This window comes from Podarcis filfolensis (assembly GCF_964270895.1).
Source record: "Podarcis filfolensis genome assembly, chromosome: 5".
Classification (NCBI taxonomy): domain Eukaryota; kingdom Metazoa; phylum Chordata; class Lepidosauria; order Squamata; family Lacertidae; genus Podarcis; species Podarcis filfolensis.
Genome location: NC_139608.1, coordinates 92,850,864 through 92,868,257, shown reverse-complemented (window position 1 = coordinate 92,868,257; position 17,394 = coordinate 92,850,864). Strand labels below are relative to the sequence as shown.

The 17,394-nt window shown below is 44.0% G+C and overlaps 2 protein-coding genes across 2 annotated transcripts in view; one reads left to right on the top strand and one right to left on the bottom strand.

Annotated features, from left to right (window-relative positions):
• The window catches only part of SPON2 (spondin 2), a 460,822-nt gene that overhangs the window by 11,277 nt on the left and 432,151 nt on the right, over window positions 1–17,394 (bottom strand). The window lies entirely within an intron of this gene.
• GTF2F2 (general transcription factor IIF subunit 2) overlaps window positions 1–17,394 on the top strand; it is a 66,558-nt gene that overhangs the window by 1,363 nt on the left and 47,801 nt on the right. The window contains exons 2-4 of the mRNA XM_083616074.1: window positions 6,045–6,118; window positions 10,160–10,178; window positions 11,722–11,866. Of these exons, the coding sequence (XP_083472200.1) occupies window positions 6,045–6,118; window positions 10,160–10,178; window positions 11,722–11,866 (238 nt within the window). The remainder of the gene's footprint in view (window positions 1–6,044; window positions 6,119–10,159; window positions 10,179–11,721; window positions 11,867–17,394) is intronic.

Below are 17,394 nucleotides of genomic sequence, written 5' to 3'. Positions count from 1 at the left end.
TCCAACGCCGATCATGCGGCGGGCCGGAGGGCGGGGTAGCACGTGCCCATACGCGTGTGCACACGCTATTTCTGGCGCACTTCCGGGTCGGAGGAGCACCAGAAATAGCTTGCGTGCATGTGCACGGGCCTCCTCCGACCCGGATGGGTACCGGAAATGACGCTTGCGCATGCACAAATAACGCTTGCACATGCGCACAAGCTATTTCTGGTGCTCCTCTGACCCGAAAGTGGGGAGCTGTGCAGCGCAACGCTGGTAAGAGGGGGCGGTGGCAGCAGGCGGTGGGGGTTGCTGCGGGCCGGATAAACGAGTCCCTGGGGCCTTATCCGGCCCACGGCCCTTATTTTGTGGACCCCTGCTCTTAAGGCTTGGTTTCCAGACCCTTGGTCATCTTGCTCATCCTCCTCTGCACATGTTCCAGTTTTTCAATATACTTCTTAAACTATGGTGCCCAGAACTGGACACAGTATTACAGTTGTGGTCTGATCAAAGTGAAATAGAGCAGTGTTGTTACTTCATCAGGACACTATTGTTTTGATGCAGCCTAGAATATCATTAGCTTTTTTTTTGTTGCTGCATCACACTGTTGTGTGATGTTGACTCATGTTCAGCTTGTGGTATGCTAAGACATCTAGATCCTTTTCACAAGCACTGCTTGCAACCCAGGTGAACCCCATCTTATATTTGTGCAGCTGATTATTCCTGTGTAGGTGTAGAACCTGACATTTGTCCCTGTTGAAATTCAGTTTGTTTGGGCCCAGTTCTCAAATCTGTTACGGTCATCTTGAATCCCAATTCTGTCTTCTGAACCTTTAGCTGCCCCTCCCAGTTTTGTCTCATCTGCAAATCTGATGAGCATTCGCTCAGTTCTGTCATCCATTACAGTCATAGAGATGTTGAACAACAGGCCCAGGACAGAATGCTGCAGCACTCCACTTGTCAATTTTTACCAGGATGATGAGGAACTACAGTGGTACCTCGGTTTAAGTACTTAATTCGTTCTGGAGGTCCATTCTTAACCTGAAACTGTTCTTAACCTGAAGCACCACTTTAGTTAATGGGGCCTCCCGCTGCTACTGCGCCGCCGGAGCACAATTTCTGTTCTCACCCTGAAGCAAAGTTCTTAACCCGAGGTACTATTTCTGGGTTAGCGGAGTCTGTAACCTGAAGCGTATGTAACCCGAGGTACCACTGTATTAGTGAGCACTCTTTGGGTTCAGTCAGTCAACCAGCTACAGATTCACCTAACAGTTACCTTGTCTAGCCCACATTTTATCAGCTACCTCGCAATAATATAATGTCAAAAGCCTTACTGAAGACAAGATATACTACATCCACAGCATCCCCCTGATCCACCAAACTTGCAACTGTATATAAAAAAAATGAGATTCTACTGGCATGACATGTTTTTGAGAAATCCATACTGGATTCTTAGTAATCACAGCATCCTTTTCTAAGGGCTCACAGACCAACAGTTGAATTATCTGTTCTAGGGTCTTTCCTAGTATCAGCGTCAAGCTCACCAGTCAGTAGTTACCTGGGTCTTCATTTTCTCCCCTTTTGAAGATGGGGACAACAGTTGCCTGCCTCCAGTCTGCAGGGTCCTCACTAGGACTGGATGTTATCAGCTTTTCAACATTGTGATGTATCACCAGCCAACCATCATGATATAGCGATACATTGTAATGTTGAAAAGCGGAGGGAGGAACAAGCTACATCGGGCCCGGCTCCACAAGGTGCCAGGGTGAAACCACCTCAGCTCACTTGGCAGGAGCAGCAGCAGTTTCACCCCAGCACCTTGGAGGGCCATAGCCAATGGAGTTTGTTCCTCCACACGCCGGGTGCTGGTGGCAGAGGGTGTCCCTCCACTGTCAGTGCCCGATGCGCCAAGGAAAAAACATGCTTCATCGTCCACAGTGCCTTCGGGGCCAGGGCCCTTGTGGGGTGCCTCTCCCCATTCTTTTCAATAACTATATGAAACTGTTGGGAGGAATCATCGGGGGGGGGGTTGGGCTGGTTGTTCACCAATATGTGGATGATACTCATCTCTACCCATTGTTTAAATTGGAATCAGTGAAGGCATTGAACATCTTGTGTGAGTGTCTGGAGGCAGTTGAAGGATGTATGGCGGTTAACGGCTTGAGGTTGAATCCTAACGAGACAGAAATACTGTTTCTGGAGGAAACGAGCAGGTGTGGGGGACTCCTGGGTTTTGAATGGGTAACTGTGCCTCTGAAGGACAAGATGTGCAGCCTTGGGGTCATTTTGGACTCACAGCTGTTCATGGAGGCAGAAGTTAATTCTGTGTCCAGAGTGGTTATTTTCCAGCTCCATATGGTATGCCAGCTGAGACCCTACCTGCCTGCACACTGTCTTGCCAGAGTGGTGCATGTTCTGGTTATCTCCTGCTTGGACTACTGCAATGTGCTCTGCGTGGGGCTACCTTTGAAGGTGACTTGGAAGCTACAACTAATCCAGAATATGGCTGTCAGATTGGTGACTATGAGTGGCCACCGAGACGATATAACACTGGTCCTGAAAGATCTACAATGACTCCCAGTATGCTTCCAAGCACAAATGACTTTGGTCCTGTATACCTGAAGGAGTGTCTCCACCCGCATTGTTCAGTCTGGACACTGAGGCCCAGTTCTGAGGGCCCTCACTGTGAGAAGTGAAGTTGCAGGGAACCAGGCAGAGGTCCTTGGTAGTGGTGCCCACTCTGTGGTACACCCTCCCATCAGATGTCAAAGAGATAACAATTATACAACCTTCTGTAGAAATCTGAAGGCAGCCTAGTATTGGGAAGTTTTTAATACCTGGGTGGAAGGAGCGACAGAATGGAGAGGCCAAGCAGGCCTGGCACAGCAGACAACCATATGCAGCAGCTTGTAGAAATCGCACTCCAAGGGTGCAGTCCTGGCTGCAGGAGTGTTTCACCAGCATGTTTTCTGCAAAGAATGCATTGACAAAGCAGCACCAGCAGAATTGAAGCCTCCTGCTCTCTGCAGTGTAGTCAGACAAAGAGGAAAGGAGAGGCAGCGTCTCCCTTTTCCTGACTAGATAGGTTTTATAAATCCCTACATAAGGCACACTCCCAAATTGATTTGAGGCTGTATCTGGGTCAGGTGTTCCCTAGGTCACTATGGCCGTGGGTTGATGTGCACATGGACAGCCTTAAAACTAACAAATTGCACTATCTGTTTAAAAATCTCTCTTTTATTTGGTATCTTAGCATTCCCTGGTAAGGCTGGGCACTTTCAGCTAGTAAATTTAATAATATAAGTAAATTCTGGCCCTGGCAAAAAAGATTGTAGTGGGGACAATACACGGACTGAGCAACAGTGGTGGACTACACATACCGTATTTTTCGCTCCATTGGACGCACCGGACCATAGGAGGGGGAGAACAGGGGAAAATTTTTTTTCTTGTTCTCCCCCTCTAAAACAAGGTGCGTTCAAGGTACATTCACCAGAGCTTGTGGGGCTGGTGGTGGGGGGAAGCGCTGCTTTCCCCCACCGCCAGCCTCAAAGATCCCTGAAGCCTTTGGAGCGCAGCGCCCCACTGCCCTGGAGAGGCTGTGCGCGCAGCCGTCCCCAAGCTAGAGCAGCGAGACGGAGCCCTCCGTCTCGCTGTTCTGGCTTGGGAACAGCCTTGCTAGCTTCTGCAGGACAGCGGGGTGAAGGCACCCCGCTGCCCTGGAGAGGCTGTGTGCGCAGCCGTCCCCAAGCTAGAGCAGCCAGATGGAGCGCTCCGCAGTGCTCCGTCTTCCTGTTCTGGCTTTGGGCTTAGCGGCGCAGCCTGCATTCGCTCTATAGGACGCACACACATTTCCCCTTAATTTTTGGAGGGGAAAATGTGCGTCCTATAGAACGAAAAATACGGTAGGTAGATCTGGCAGTGCTTTTTAACACTGGTGTGTTTTCTGGCCGTGAAACACTTTGTGTTTATGACTGTGGCAGGCTTTCTGACCATGGATGCTGTTACTGACATTTTGCTTTGCTAAATGAAGAAGGCAGGGGTATGATTTTGTTCATTTCTATGCAAGGAGAAGGGAGCCTGAACTCACCTCCCTGCCTCATTTCAGCAATGGGAGCCAGGTTCTGTTAGTTTTCTCTTTTACTGAAGTGTGGCGCTTGAATTAGTGGGGAAGGGAGCTATTGTAGCCTCCTTGCCACTGGTTTTCCTGCCCTCCTTATCCGTCACCACAGCACCTGATAGAACTGCTTTTTGAGGGTCTGCTTTTTTGTGTTGGGGGAAGGAGAAGCCTGGATGGGTAGGAGAAAGTGTGCACACACATGCATGGCAGAAGGCTTTTCAGCCTCTTCTGAGGACAAAAAAATGGGAAAAGGTGGTGGTGGTGGGGGGGGGGGAGAAATGAAATGAGAGCATGACCAATGAGGCTTTTCTGCTCTGTTAGGAAGCTCCTGGGAGAGACAATTTAAAGGGGAGGGGGAAAGTGTGTGTGTGTGAGTGAGTGAGAGAGTGAGTGAGTAAATGAATGAATATAGGAGGGAGCATACCTGGCCAGAGCAACTCTCCCCATGTGCTTCTGCTTTCTTTTTTGGATTATGAAGAATCTTGGCTATGGACTTTGATTACCGTATTTTTCGCTCTATAACACGCACCAGACCATAACACGCACCTAGTTTTTAGAGGAGGAAAACAAGAAAAAAATATTCTAAACGAAACAGTGGATGTATGATTTTTGTGGTTCATGCTGTGGCCACAGACATGTGATCTGACGGTGAGTTTGGGGTAGCCCAATGCAAAAATCCTGAGGATCCATGTGGATCCATGCTAGAGTCGCCCTAAAGTCGCAGGGGTGCTGGAAGTCGCAGGGGCACTGGGAGAGTGAACGGGAAGGAAGAGAAGGAGAACGATGCCTCACACACACACACACACACACAGCCCCTACAGTGGCTAATCCAAAATCGGACAGCAAAAAACTGCAGGCAGGGACAGAGAGCACGGGGTTGTTTTAAAGCAGCCAACCCCGCTCTGCTTCTCTCCCTCCTCCCCGGCTGGGCTCGCTGACAGGAGCCGCTTACACCCGCTTTGCTGTTTCAAAGCGAGCCACGGACTGCTCACAACTGCAGCAGATTCCCCTGCCATCCGTAGGCATTCGCTCCATAACCCGCACAGACATTTCCCGTTACTTTCTAGGAGGAAAAAACTGTGTGTTATGGAGCGAAAATTACGGTACTTGGCTGCTAAACTGCTCTGTTTGCTCCTTTTAAAAACTTAATTTCCAACTTTCTATACTCCCATCAAAGAAAAACAACAACAACAAAACAAAGCTAGCTGAATTTTCGAAGAGCCTCCTCTGACAGTCTTTCTCTCACCACTTGCACTTTCCTTTGTCTTCATGGCTCACCCATCATCAATCTTTGGACCTAAACATTCTTTTTCTTTTTTTACTGGGTTTGTAAATTAGGGTGATGGTTGGGAAGAGAGAAAAGATCAAGCTTGGCAAAACAGAACTTAGCCCATGTTTCTAAACAAATTTGGTAGTGTAGTGGGAATATGCTATAGCATTATCATGGAAAAATAATGAATTATATCAATTTCAGGGAAAAGATACAAAGATGGGATTTATTTAATTTAAAAAAACCTTTATTAATTTCTGCAGTGTTAGTAGTCTGTAGACAAATGTATTATGTTTGAAAACTCTCTTACTACTTGTGTGCCAATCACTATAATGTTAATAAAAAGTAAAGGTGATGCATATCCTGTTCTCCCTCTTGTAATTCATTTTAAAACAATAGTGCTACAAATTGTGATCAGTGCTTTGTTTGATTTGTAATTATATTGTTTGAAATTCATGAATATGATTCTATTGTAATGCTGATGTTCTCTTTGTTCTTTACTGCTTAAGAAAGCAAGCTATAATATATTTTGATTTAGTGTTGCTTTCTTCTACATCCTGAAATAAGTAGTTCTTCCTGTCTCAGGATTTAAAGAGTGGGGAAGAGAGAGAAAATTAAAGTACATGTTTCTTTTCTGTACTCACTGGATTTTATTTTATTTTGTTGCCTTTTTTATAGGTTCCAAAATACTTATCACAACAGTGGAATAAAGCTTCAGGAAGAGGTGAAGTTGGGAAGCTAAGAATTGCCAAGTAAGAGTGCTTATATTTTGCATTCAGATTTTCTTTTGTTTGGGTAGTGGATGGGGTAGGGTGGAGAAGGAACTACTGTGGAACCTTTTTGGCTTACAGTTTTTTTCTTATTTGAGACACATCTGATAGTATAGTTGCTCTTGCTCCTGAATCATTATAATTGTGTGTGATACTCAGGCACCGCTTTGCAATAACACAGTCTGGCTCTAAATACAGCCTTTGAGATGAGGCATTTTAATATGCCCTGTGAGGCTTAGAATCCTGCCCATATAAGCCAGGTGCTGGTTTTTATATTTCTGCCTTTCCATTTGGCTCTGGATATGGTCCTTTTGGAGAAATTGTATACTTCAGATGTACAAATGGACGGCAGTATCGAGAGGGAATATTTGATCTTGCTTCGAGAGATCACTGGGCCCACAGAGTTATAATAGGCTCCCCCCCCCCACTTCATATAACAGAACAGTTCCCTAAACTAATAACGCGGCTTGATTCCTTCAATAAATATGAATGTGCAACTTCCCAAGCAAACAGAAAGTAAGACATTGACATATCCTCAAATTATTTTTTTACTTATATCCCATCGTTCCTCAAAGGAGCCTAGGGTGGCATTCATAGTTCTCCTCCCCATTTTATCCTCACAACCACCCTGTGAGGTAGGTTAGACTGAGGGTGAGTGAGTGAGTAAGAGAGAGCTTCATGGCTACCAGGAGATTTGAAGCCTGCCCCCCCCCCCCCCGGTCTTAGTCCAGCAATCTAACTGCTACACCACTCTGGCTCTCATCTTTCCTTGAAGCTAAATATTCCTGGTTCTTTGCTCTGATGTCACATGCCTTACATTTCACACATTTTATCCGTTTTGAACACTCTGAATCCTTTTTGCTTTGAATCCATCTTACTTCGAACACAGTGACCAAAACTGGACAGGGTTGTTCTATACGGTGCTGAGTGGGACACACCGATTGCATTCTTTTTCAGTGTGTAAGTCTTTGGGTCATTTGTCCCCCTTTTTTGAAACCATCATGTGCTAATTTAGATTCTGACAATAGTCTAGTTGCAAGTCCATCTCAGTTACCAAAGCCTAGCCAGTCTCCTAGTCTCATTCCCTTGGATCCAAATGGGTTCTGTGTGAACTGAAATGTACTTCTACTTAAGGTTGAGTCCTCTTCTTGCTGCAACTTCTCCCACTGCATGTGAGAGTGCCCCAGTCATCAGGAGCAGATTTAGTGGGAGGGAGCAAGGCGATTGCAAAGTGAATAGGAAAGCCAAAAAACCCCAGTTCTGTGGTGAAACTATGTTCTGCACATGGAACTGGAGCCCAAACCATCTATAGCAGGCACGTCCAACTCCCAAGAGACAGCGATCTACTCCTAGTATAAAAAAACTGGCAGTGATCTACCTATTGTCACTGGAGAGCGGAGGAGGGTGGGTGGATTGCACAGAGTTTTTTAGCTTCCCCCCCGTAACTTTTTGTACACGATAAGGATCCCACAATCTACCACAATCAGCCGGGGATCTACCGGTAGATCACAATCTGCTGGTTGGACATCCCTGATCTATAGCATTGAAATACATGTGTGCATGAGACTTCCGGGTTGGCGTCATTGTTTAATGGCGGATTCCCTCCGAGCTCCGGAGGAATCGGCTCCGTAGCGTCTGGGTCTGGCCGCTGCGGCGAAGCGGGGACCCTTAAAATCACAGGCGCGGATGCCTGTGAACACAGAGACTCGGCGGGCACCATTTGCGCCCCCCCAATCCGCGACGGAGCCTTTTTAAAGGCTTCGGAACGGAGGCAGGGTGGGGCGTGGTGCTGAGAGTACTCCCTCGTCTACGGAGTGAAGCCGCAAGCCATTGACAGAGAGCGCCAACTTCTTCTTTTGATCGATTGGATTACAAACATCAACCCGTGAGTAATACGGAGATTGGAACTTTAAAAATTTTTTCTATTTTGGATCTGGAACGAGCGGGAAGGGGCTAAAAAGGAAGTCCACCCCCCCCTCTTTGTAAACAACTTAAAGCAAAGGACCGAGTAGCTAAGGTTGAGAGAATCTGTTTCTTGTTTGTTAATAAAAGATCTTGACTTCACGGTTTTAACATTATAAGAAGATTTACCGGAGGATTAAAAGAATTTTTGGGAAATTGAAGTTTCACCCCCCCCCCTAGACCCGGGAACGTCCTAGGAGAAAGCCTGCTGTATTGAAGAGTTTGACAGCTGTCAAGCTAACTGTCAGTCAACTAGCTGTCAGCTGGAAAAAGAGAACATTGTTTTTGCTGTTTCTGCTGGCTCATTCGGTATAACTTGTTGAAAATCAGGAGGGCTGATACAAAATAACTGGACTTTTGGTTTTGAGCTGAAAGGAATATCAAGGAACTAAAATCCCCCTAGAGGGGTAATAGGGACATTACATTACAAAAATGGCTGGAGCATGTAAAATTCAAGCAGAATTGGACAGAGCATTTGTTCTCTTGGGAAAGTTACAAGATGAGTACTGTGCTTTGTCTACAGAGGTCTCAGCACTACACTTAACAGTAAACAACTGTCTTGAGCCTGATAAGGATTTGAAACAGGGAGCCCATTCTACTGAACAAATAAATGAAACTGAAAGTGTAGACACGATGGAACAACATGTTGCTTTTGAAGAAAATGAAGGAGGAGCTGGAATTTTGTACGAGTCAAAGGAGAGTGGGAATAGGAGGCCTGACATGATGATAAAAAAGGACAATAAAAATTGGATGTGGAAAGCCCGGTCTGAATGGGAGTCTGAAAAATGGAGAGATCCCCTTTGGAGGAGATCTGAAGAGCTGAGGATCACAGAATTGTTGAAGGCGAAAGTTGGAGCTTCGGGGACATATGGATCTGTAAGAAATTTGAAGCAAGAGCTAGAATACCCCGTAGGCTTCGCTTTTAAGTGTGGAGGACGGGCTGGAAGTAACATGGATCTTGTTGGGCCGGAGCCTCTCCGAGACTTGGGGTTTAACATCAAGGACTATCAAAGAGGCCGGCAGAAAGGAACTGAGAGAGATATAAGGGCCTCGGACGTGAGATCTCCAGGCTAAAAGAACATAAAGACTGATGGGTATCGGCTGGGGACTGGAACCGGGAAAAGGGTGGGTGGAGGTTGGGAATCCAAAGGGTATATAAGTATAATCTGCCTTTTATTCTTCTTTTCTTGCTATATTTTTTGTTAGTTGTATGGAAATTGGGGAAACCGTGGAAGGGAAATTTTGGTCGACTTTAGGAAAAAGGTTTAAGAATAAGTAAGGAGGTATAAGTATTGATGTGTAATTTTGATAAGGTAAAATTGGTTTTTCCTCTCTTTTTTTTTTATTAAATTAAAAGGTTGGTAAAAATAAATTGAGGAAATGGAAAAAAGAAGCAAAGTAAAATAATAGCATGTTAGAATAAACGTTTAAGTTAGGGTGAAGAAATAAGTTAAGGACTTGCTGAATTGACAATTTAAATTGGAATACAAGAAGGGGAGGTGTGAGGAGGTCTGAGAAATAAGGTTAAGGGAAATAAGTATTTGAAACTTTATGTGTTTTTTTTATTTTTCTGTTAAGTTCGGATTTTATTGTTGTTTTTAATTTGTTTATTTTTGTGTTTTTGTTTGATATATGTTTCTTGAAAATATCAATAAATATTTAATTAAAAAAAAAAAAGAAATACATGTGTGCATATGTCCTACCTATTGCATCCTTAAGAGGCCTTTCGTCATTTCCCTCCAGGCTTATTGCCCCTGCTGATGCCCTGATGTGGAGGGCTTTCAGTTCCTTAGCTGGGTACAGGCTCAGAGCATGTGAATTCTGGCTGTCTCAATTCGGGACTCGCTGGCTCCAGTGCTGCTGGTATCACAGAACTGGTTGGTTTCTCTTTGTTGGAGTTGAAACCCAGGCAGCAGAGGGAGGGGAGAGCCCTGAAGATACCACAATGATTCCCCAGTTATATAGCATTTAGATTCCTTAGGAGGGATTTGTTTTTATTCCTTGTACTCCAGTAGTTACAAGAAATAATTAAAATACTGTATCCTTTTGCTTTTTTCATAGGAATCAAGGAAGAACAGAAGTAAGTAGATAAAATACAAATATTATGAAAGTATATTTTGTATTGGAGTATATTGGAATAGGTGGGTTACATATTTTTAGGTTCTGTGTTGTTTTCCATCTAACAGTATAATCCTTTTCTGAGAAGGTACATGTTATCTTTTCTGTTTCACACTTGTGAAACTTAAATATAATTGCTAAATAAACTAACATTTATTAATTCCCTTTAACAGAGCTTGTGTGAAAGCTAGAGATTGGGGTGCTTAACCCTTTTGTTTATTCCCTTTTCCCTCCTATAAAAAGTATGCAAGACACTATTTTAATGTTTAAATAACAATAACTCTTACTTACTCTGTCCTTGCACTTGTTAGATTAAGTGCAAATGTACAAGGCAGGCAGGTATTACTTATGTTACTAATGTATTACATAAATTTATCACTAAGACTAAAACTCTTGCAGACTCTGACTAACTCTAAGGCAGACAGCAGCAGAACAGAACAGACCCCCTGCTCAGCTGCTCTAACAGCACAAAAAGACTGTTATTAAAGATTGTTATTAACTGACATAACTGTACTAGCTTACGCAGCTGTCTCAGGCACAAGGTATATGTCCTCTCAAGATTCTTTCTTAGAATATTGCAATCCTTGTGAGTATTCACCCATTACATAGCATCTTGGATGCTCATGTCTCACTGTAAACCCTACACAAATCCAGAGTGAAGTCCCTAGGCATCTTGTACTTTTCCTTCTGGCAACTCCTGCAGCCAAGCTGGTGTCAAATGTAGTCCAAAGGAAAGCAAAGTAGTATATCAGCAAGACTGAAGGGGAGCTGGGGAAACCCAGCCAGATAGGTGGGTTTCTCCCGGTATGCCCCACGGAGGACCTTAAGGTCCATAAATAGCAACACCCTAGTGGTCCCGGGCCCTAAAGAAGTTAGATTAGCTTCAACCAGAGCCAGGGCCTTTTCAACACTTGCTCCTGCCTGGTGGAACGCTCTGCCTCATGAGACCACGGCCCTGCAGAATCTGATTTCTCTCCGCAGAGCCTGTTAAGGCAGAGTTGTTCCCCCTGGCCCCCTGGAATTTGATTCCCTCCCCCTCTTTCTTTTCCTTTGTCCTCCTGTGATGAGGCTGCATTTTAATATTTTAATGTTGTATTTTAATCTTGTTTTTAAGTTCTATTCATTCAACTTGTTTTTATTATTGCTTGTTAGCCGCCCTGAGCCCGGCCTTGGCTGGGGAGGGCAGGGTATAAATAAAAATTATTATTATTATTATTATTATTATTATTATTAATAATAATAATAATAATAATAAATTGTTGTTGTTGTTGTCTGGGCAGCCCAGGACTTTCATATATACAGGCTTGTGCCCTGGAGAGGTTATGTTGGTGCTGGTAATGCAGCAAAAACAATGCAGGAAGCAGCACTTTACTCCTGATGGCACACTCTTCCCTTGTCTCTCGAGACAGACTGATTCCAACAACATTGAACAATGAATTAATTCTCCAAAGCAGTCGACAATTCCTTTTCCATAAGAAATATTTATTGCAATGTTTGGTTTTCAGGTATCTTTCACTTTGAATGAAGATCTTGCCAACATTGATGATATTGGTGGGAAGCCAACTTCCATCAGTGCACCCAGAGAACACCCTTTTCTCTTACAAAGTGTTGGAGGACAGATGTTAACCGTGTTTACAGAGAGTTCACTGGGTAAGTTGGAGGAAAATGGATAGTTAACTAAAGTTTTGCAAAATGAGAGGTGTTTGCTAAATTGAACTTCTACATCCAGATTTTTTTGAGATGGTTTCTTTGGTTTGGACTTTTTCTGTTTTGATTCTTGTGGTGTGGCATAAACAGTTAGTATGGAACAAAATGATGGCAATTGCCAGAATTCTAAAATTTTAAACTCTGAACATTTTTGTGGGCAGATTCTTTTGTATTAAAATGTCATAAGAACATACGAGCCGGCTGAATTAGGCAAATGGTCGATCTAACCCATTATCCTGTTCTCATGGTGGCCCACCAGATCAGAGAACTGTGGAGTTGAAAGGGATCCAGAGGGTCATGCAATGCAGGAATTTCAACTAAAGCATCCATGGCAGAGGGCCATCCAACCTCTGCTAAAAGCCTCCAAGGAAGGAGAGTCCACAACCTCCTGAGGGAGTCTTTTCTACTGTTGAACAGCTCTTACAGCTTGACTACTGTAATTCGCTCTACGCGGGGTGCCCTTGAAGCTGTCCCAGAAACTTCAGCGGGTGCAGAATGCTGCAGCCAGGCTCCTCACGGGGTCCCTGCCATGGGAGCATATTCACCCAGTGCTTTTCCAGCTGCACTGGCTCCCGGTGGAGTACAGGGTCAGATTTAAGGTGCTGGTTTTGGCCTTTAAAGCCCTTCACGGCCTAGGACCCTCGTACCTACGGGACCGCCTCTCCCGGTATGCCCCACGGAGAGCCTCAAGGTCCATAAATAGCAACACCTTAGTGGTTCCGGCCCCTAAGGAAGTTAGATTGGCTTCAACCAGAGCCAGGGCCTTTTCAACAGTGGCTCCGGCCTGGTGGAACGCTCTGCCTCATGAGACCAGGGCCCTGCAGGATCTGATTTCTTTCCGCAGGGCCTGTAAGACAGAGTTGTTCCTCCTGGCCTTTGGCTTGGAGCCAATTTGATTCCCTCCCTCTCTTTCTTTTTTCTTTTCCTTTCTCCCCCTGCGATGAGGCTACATTTTAATATTTTAATGTTTCAATATTTTAATGTTGTATTTTAATTTTGTTTTTAAGTTGTAATCATTCAACTTGTTTTTATTATTGCTTGTTAGCCGCCCTGAGCCCAGCCTTGGCTGGGAAGGGCGGGGTATAAATAACATATTATTATTATTATTATTATTATTATTATTATTATTATTACTACTACTACTATTATTACTGTCAGAAAGTTCTCCCTGATGTTTTCTCAGAATCTCTCTTCTTGTAACTTGAAGCCATTGGTTCGAATCCTACCCTTTGGGAGCAGGAGAAAACAGTCTTTCTCCATTAAAAAAGAAGAAGCTCCTTAAGCTTTTTGAAATTGGGCTTCCTAAAGTCCAGAGAGTACATGTCTGACTCCACTCAGCTTTCCCTTGCCTCTACATCCCAGGAGGACATGGTCACTTCCCCCCAAATTTCCCAGTGCTTCCACTTTGTTGATCAGTTCTTCCCTGTTGGTGAGGACCAGGTCCAAGACAGACGATCCCCTTGTTGCTTCTTCCACTTTTGGGGAAGCAAAATGTGGGAGGCAATGGAGGAATTGGTTGGACCTTTCTCTGAAATCATTGGCTTGGAATGCAGCAAATGGGTTATCAGCATACTCATTCATGATCAGTAGCTTTGGATGGGAAGAGGCTAGGTCTAGTATGGACAGTGGGTGGAAGAATCGAACCCTGATGTTGGGTCACATAAGTTATGAGAAGGAATCATATAAAATGTTTCTGTTTCTTCGAAGCCTTTGGTGCCTAGTACCCCCTCCCATGTGTGGTGCCATTTGGCTATCAATTCCATGCATTTGATTCAAGGTAATATGCAGTATATGTGGGGCTACATTTTGAAAATGGCCTGTAAACTACAACGGTCCTGGAGAATGACAGCTAGATTGTTAATAGGGACCAGATGCTTTGGCCTTATTATTCTGATCCTTGCCTGCCTCTACAGACTTTGATTTGATTTATTTATATGGTTGATTTTAAATTTGACTGTTGTCTATTGTTCTCAGAACTGGAATATCTCTTTAAACGGGGGGTGCTGCTTAGTTGGCTGGTAAATGCGAGCCCTAGTTATTTGACTTTGCGGAGCTATTTTTTGTTGTTGTTTGTGCATGAAATATAAACTACATTTTGTTCTGTAAACATCGCCATATGTACATAACTGGTTGCCATGCAACAGTGCAATTTGTGCTACCCATTGTTTTGTCTTTATTGCTGTCCCAGTTCTACGTCTCTTGCATATATTTCAATATTAATAGGCCACCATGAGCAAATTAGGTGTTTCTTTTCCCAAATATACACTTACTGTGTAACCTGGTGAACAATTACACACTATTTTAAATTAAGACTGGCATTTTTATCAGCCTAACAGCAGTAAAATGCTGCTGTAGAGTGAAAAAAAGAGCAGACACAATGGTGGTTCATTGCTGCAGTCTTCAGATATGAGTAAAGTGACAGCTTGGTAGATCACATGTTTTGCATTTAAAGATTTCAGGTTCAGTTCTCAGAACTTTCAATTAAAGTAGTGTTTTAAGACTTCCAAATTTAGCACACCTGTTCCAAACTCATCTGCTTTCTATGGACCAGCCATCCAGGAGCAGTTGTCTGTTCCACGGGAGAGATCCTTTCACAAAGCAATGTGTATTGTGTTCAAGAATCTGGGGATAAGAAGTAATCTCACGCTAGCATTAGAAGAAAAATATAGCTCTATATCTCTATCCCTCTAAACCCACATAATGGCATAAACAGTAACTTTTACTGCTTTTGCCAGTGTCTTGTAGTGGTTAGATTGTTGGACTAGGACTTTGAAGACCAAGGTTCAAATCCTTACTCAGCCATGAAGCCTGTTTGGTGACCTTGTACTTACTCTCTGCCTAAGCTACTGCACAGTCGTTTGTGAGGATAAAATGGAGAGGAGAACCATGAATGCTACACTGAGTTGCTTGGATGTAATCTGGAATATACATGTAACAGTTCTTAATAATATTAAGTCCATGAAAGCGTATCATAATGAATTCATTATAAATAATCTACAAGAGACCACCAAACCTGTTCCTGTTTTTTGCTGCAGCAGAGTAACACAATTACCCCAAGGGGAATTTGTTGTACTTGTTATAATGGCATTCTCATTTATTTGCATTTATGTTGCTGAATTCTATTACTGGTTTTTGATAAATGAACTCTTCAGTTTCTATCTCTTGAGTTTCTATTTATACAGCCATTATAATGGTGTATGTTGAATTACAGTCATACCTCGGGTTGAAGTTGCTTCAGGTTGAGCGTTTTCAGGTTGCGCTCCATGGTGGCCCGGAAGTAACGGAACATGTTACTTCCGGGTTTCGCTGCTCGTGCATGCGCAGACGCTCAAAATGATGTCATGCGCAGAAGTGGTGAATCGCGACATGCGCATATGCGGATTGCGTTCTGCTCTGGATGCGAACAGGGCTCCGGAACGGATCCCGTTCGTATCCAGAGGTACCACTGTATTAGGAATTGGCATTGATTATTGAAATAGTATGTTCATTTGATTATAACAATTTTTACTGTAGTAGAATATTGCTTTGACTTGTATCTGGTATGAACCCACTTTGGGTCCAGAAATGGCACATTCTTCCCCTCCCCTTTCAGATCCACTGTCCTATTGGAATCCCAACCCACAAATCTTTGGTTCTCAAGTTACCTGGTCTTGGGTAGCGCAGGGAGGAAATTGCTCTGTCTGAGACCTTGGAAAGTCTCTGCCCATCAGAGTAGGGAAGACAGTGGTACCTCGGGTTAAGAATTTAATTCGTTCTGGAGGTCTGTTCTTAACCTGAAACTGTTCTTAACCTGAAGCACCACTTTAGCTAATGGGATCTCCTGCTGCCGCTGCTGCACAATTTCTGTTCTCATCCTGAAGCAAAGTTCTTAACCCGAGGTAATATTTCTGGATTAGTGGAGTCAGTAACCTGAAGCGTCTGTAACCTGAAGCGTATGTAACCCGAGGTACCACTGTACTGAATTAGATGAACTAAAGGCCTGACTTGGTCAAAGGCAGCTCTATAAGTTCTTATTTCATTTCCAAATTGGATGTGATTCCTGCTTTATTAGTAACCAGGAAGACATTTTGAGAATATATATGAATATATATGTACAAAAATAGCAGAGCCACAACCCTTGAATACTTAAGCCATGCCTGCATCATTTTCCTTCTGTGCAAATTAAGCTATTTTGTTTAAGTGTGCTTGGTTTCCTTGCAATTTATAGGCTAGCTGGCAACTGAAGTTTTCTGACTTAACAGGGATTAAAAATAAAATAAAATACTATAGAATTTAAGAACAAAGAAGCAGAAGCAAGGGACATGATTTTGTGCTGCTGTATGGAGAGTTGGTACTGGAAGTTTTAAGTAACGAGTGAAATTTATAGCAATATGTTCCCGCAATAAGGCAAGATGCAAATGAAGTGGCATTGGTGTCTAAACAGACTTAAAATGCATGTTTTTTTCTTCAAGAATCTAAAATATGCTGGAAATGGAAAATATATTAAGTGGCCTTTCTTCAAGGATGGTAGGGTAACAAAATATTAATTCACCCTGCCTTTGCTTAATTAACATTTAGAAGGGACCCATCATAGTTCAAGACTGGGAACTGTACCATCTGCTCTGTATACCTTGCACTTTTAGTTTGATAACATGAAAAACCGAGTATGTCCCACCCCCTGCCCCCCATAATTCACACTGAAAAAAGTAGAATTTATTTGCTACTTTTTATTTATACAGAAGATCGAAACTCGGGGGTTTGGGATAGACTGAACACTTTGTGTTGACGGAGAAAAATGCACTTTGGACATTCTCTGAGGCCATTCCTGCATGTTAGGAGTGAGTTCTGGCCCCCAATTAAGGTTGCAAAGCCGTGTGCATTCAGGAGTAAGTCCCATTGAATTCAGTGCAATTTGCTTCCGACTGCCCTGCCAGTCCCAGTTGGTGATCATATCAGATGTTGCCAGGGGGCGAGCAGGTGTGGGGGACTCCCTGGCCCTGAATGGGGTAACTGTGCCCCTGAAAGACCAGGTGTGCAGCCTGGGAGTCAATTTGGACTCATGTGGAGGCGCAGGTCAATTCTGTGTCCAGGGCAGCTGTCTACCAGCTCCATCTGGTCCACCGGCTGAGACCCTACCTGCCCGCAGACTGTCTTGCCAGAGTGGTGCATGCTCTGGTTATTTCCCGCTTGGACTACTGCAATGCGCTCTATGTGGGGCTACCTTTGAAGGTGACCCGGAAAATACAACTAATCCAGAATGCGGCAGCCAGACTGGTGACTGGGAGTGGCCACAAAGACCATATAACACTGGTCCTGAAAGACCTACGAGGCTTCCAGTATGTTTCCGAGCACAATTCAAAGTGTTGGTGCTGACCTTTAAAGCCCTAAAGGGCCTCGGTCCTGTATACCTGAAGGAGCGTCTTCACCCCCATCGTTCAGCCCGGACACTGAGGTCCAGTGCCCAGGTCCTTCTGGCGATTCCCTCACTGCAA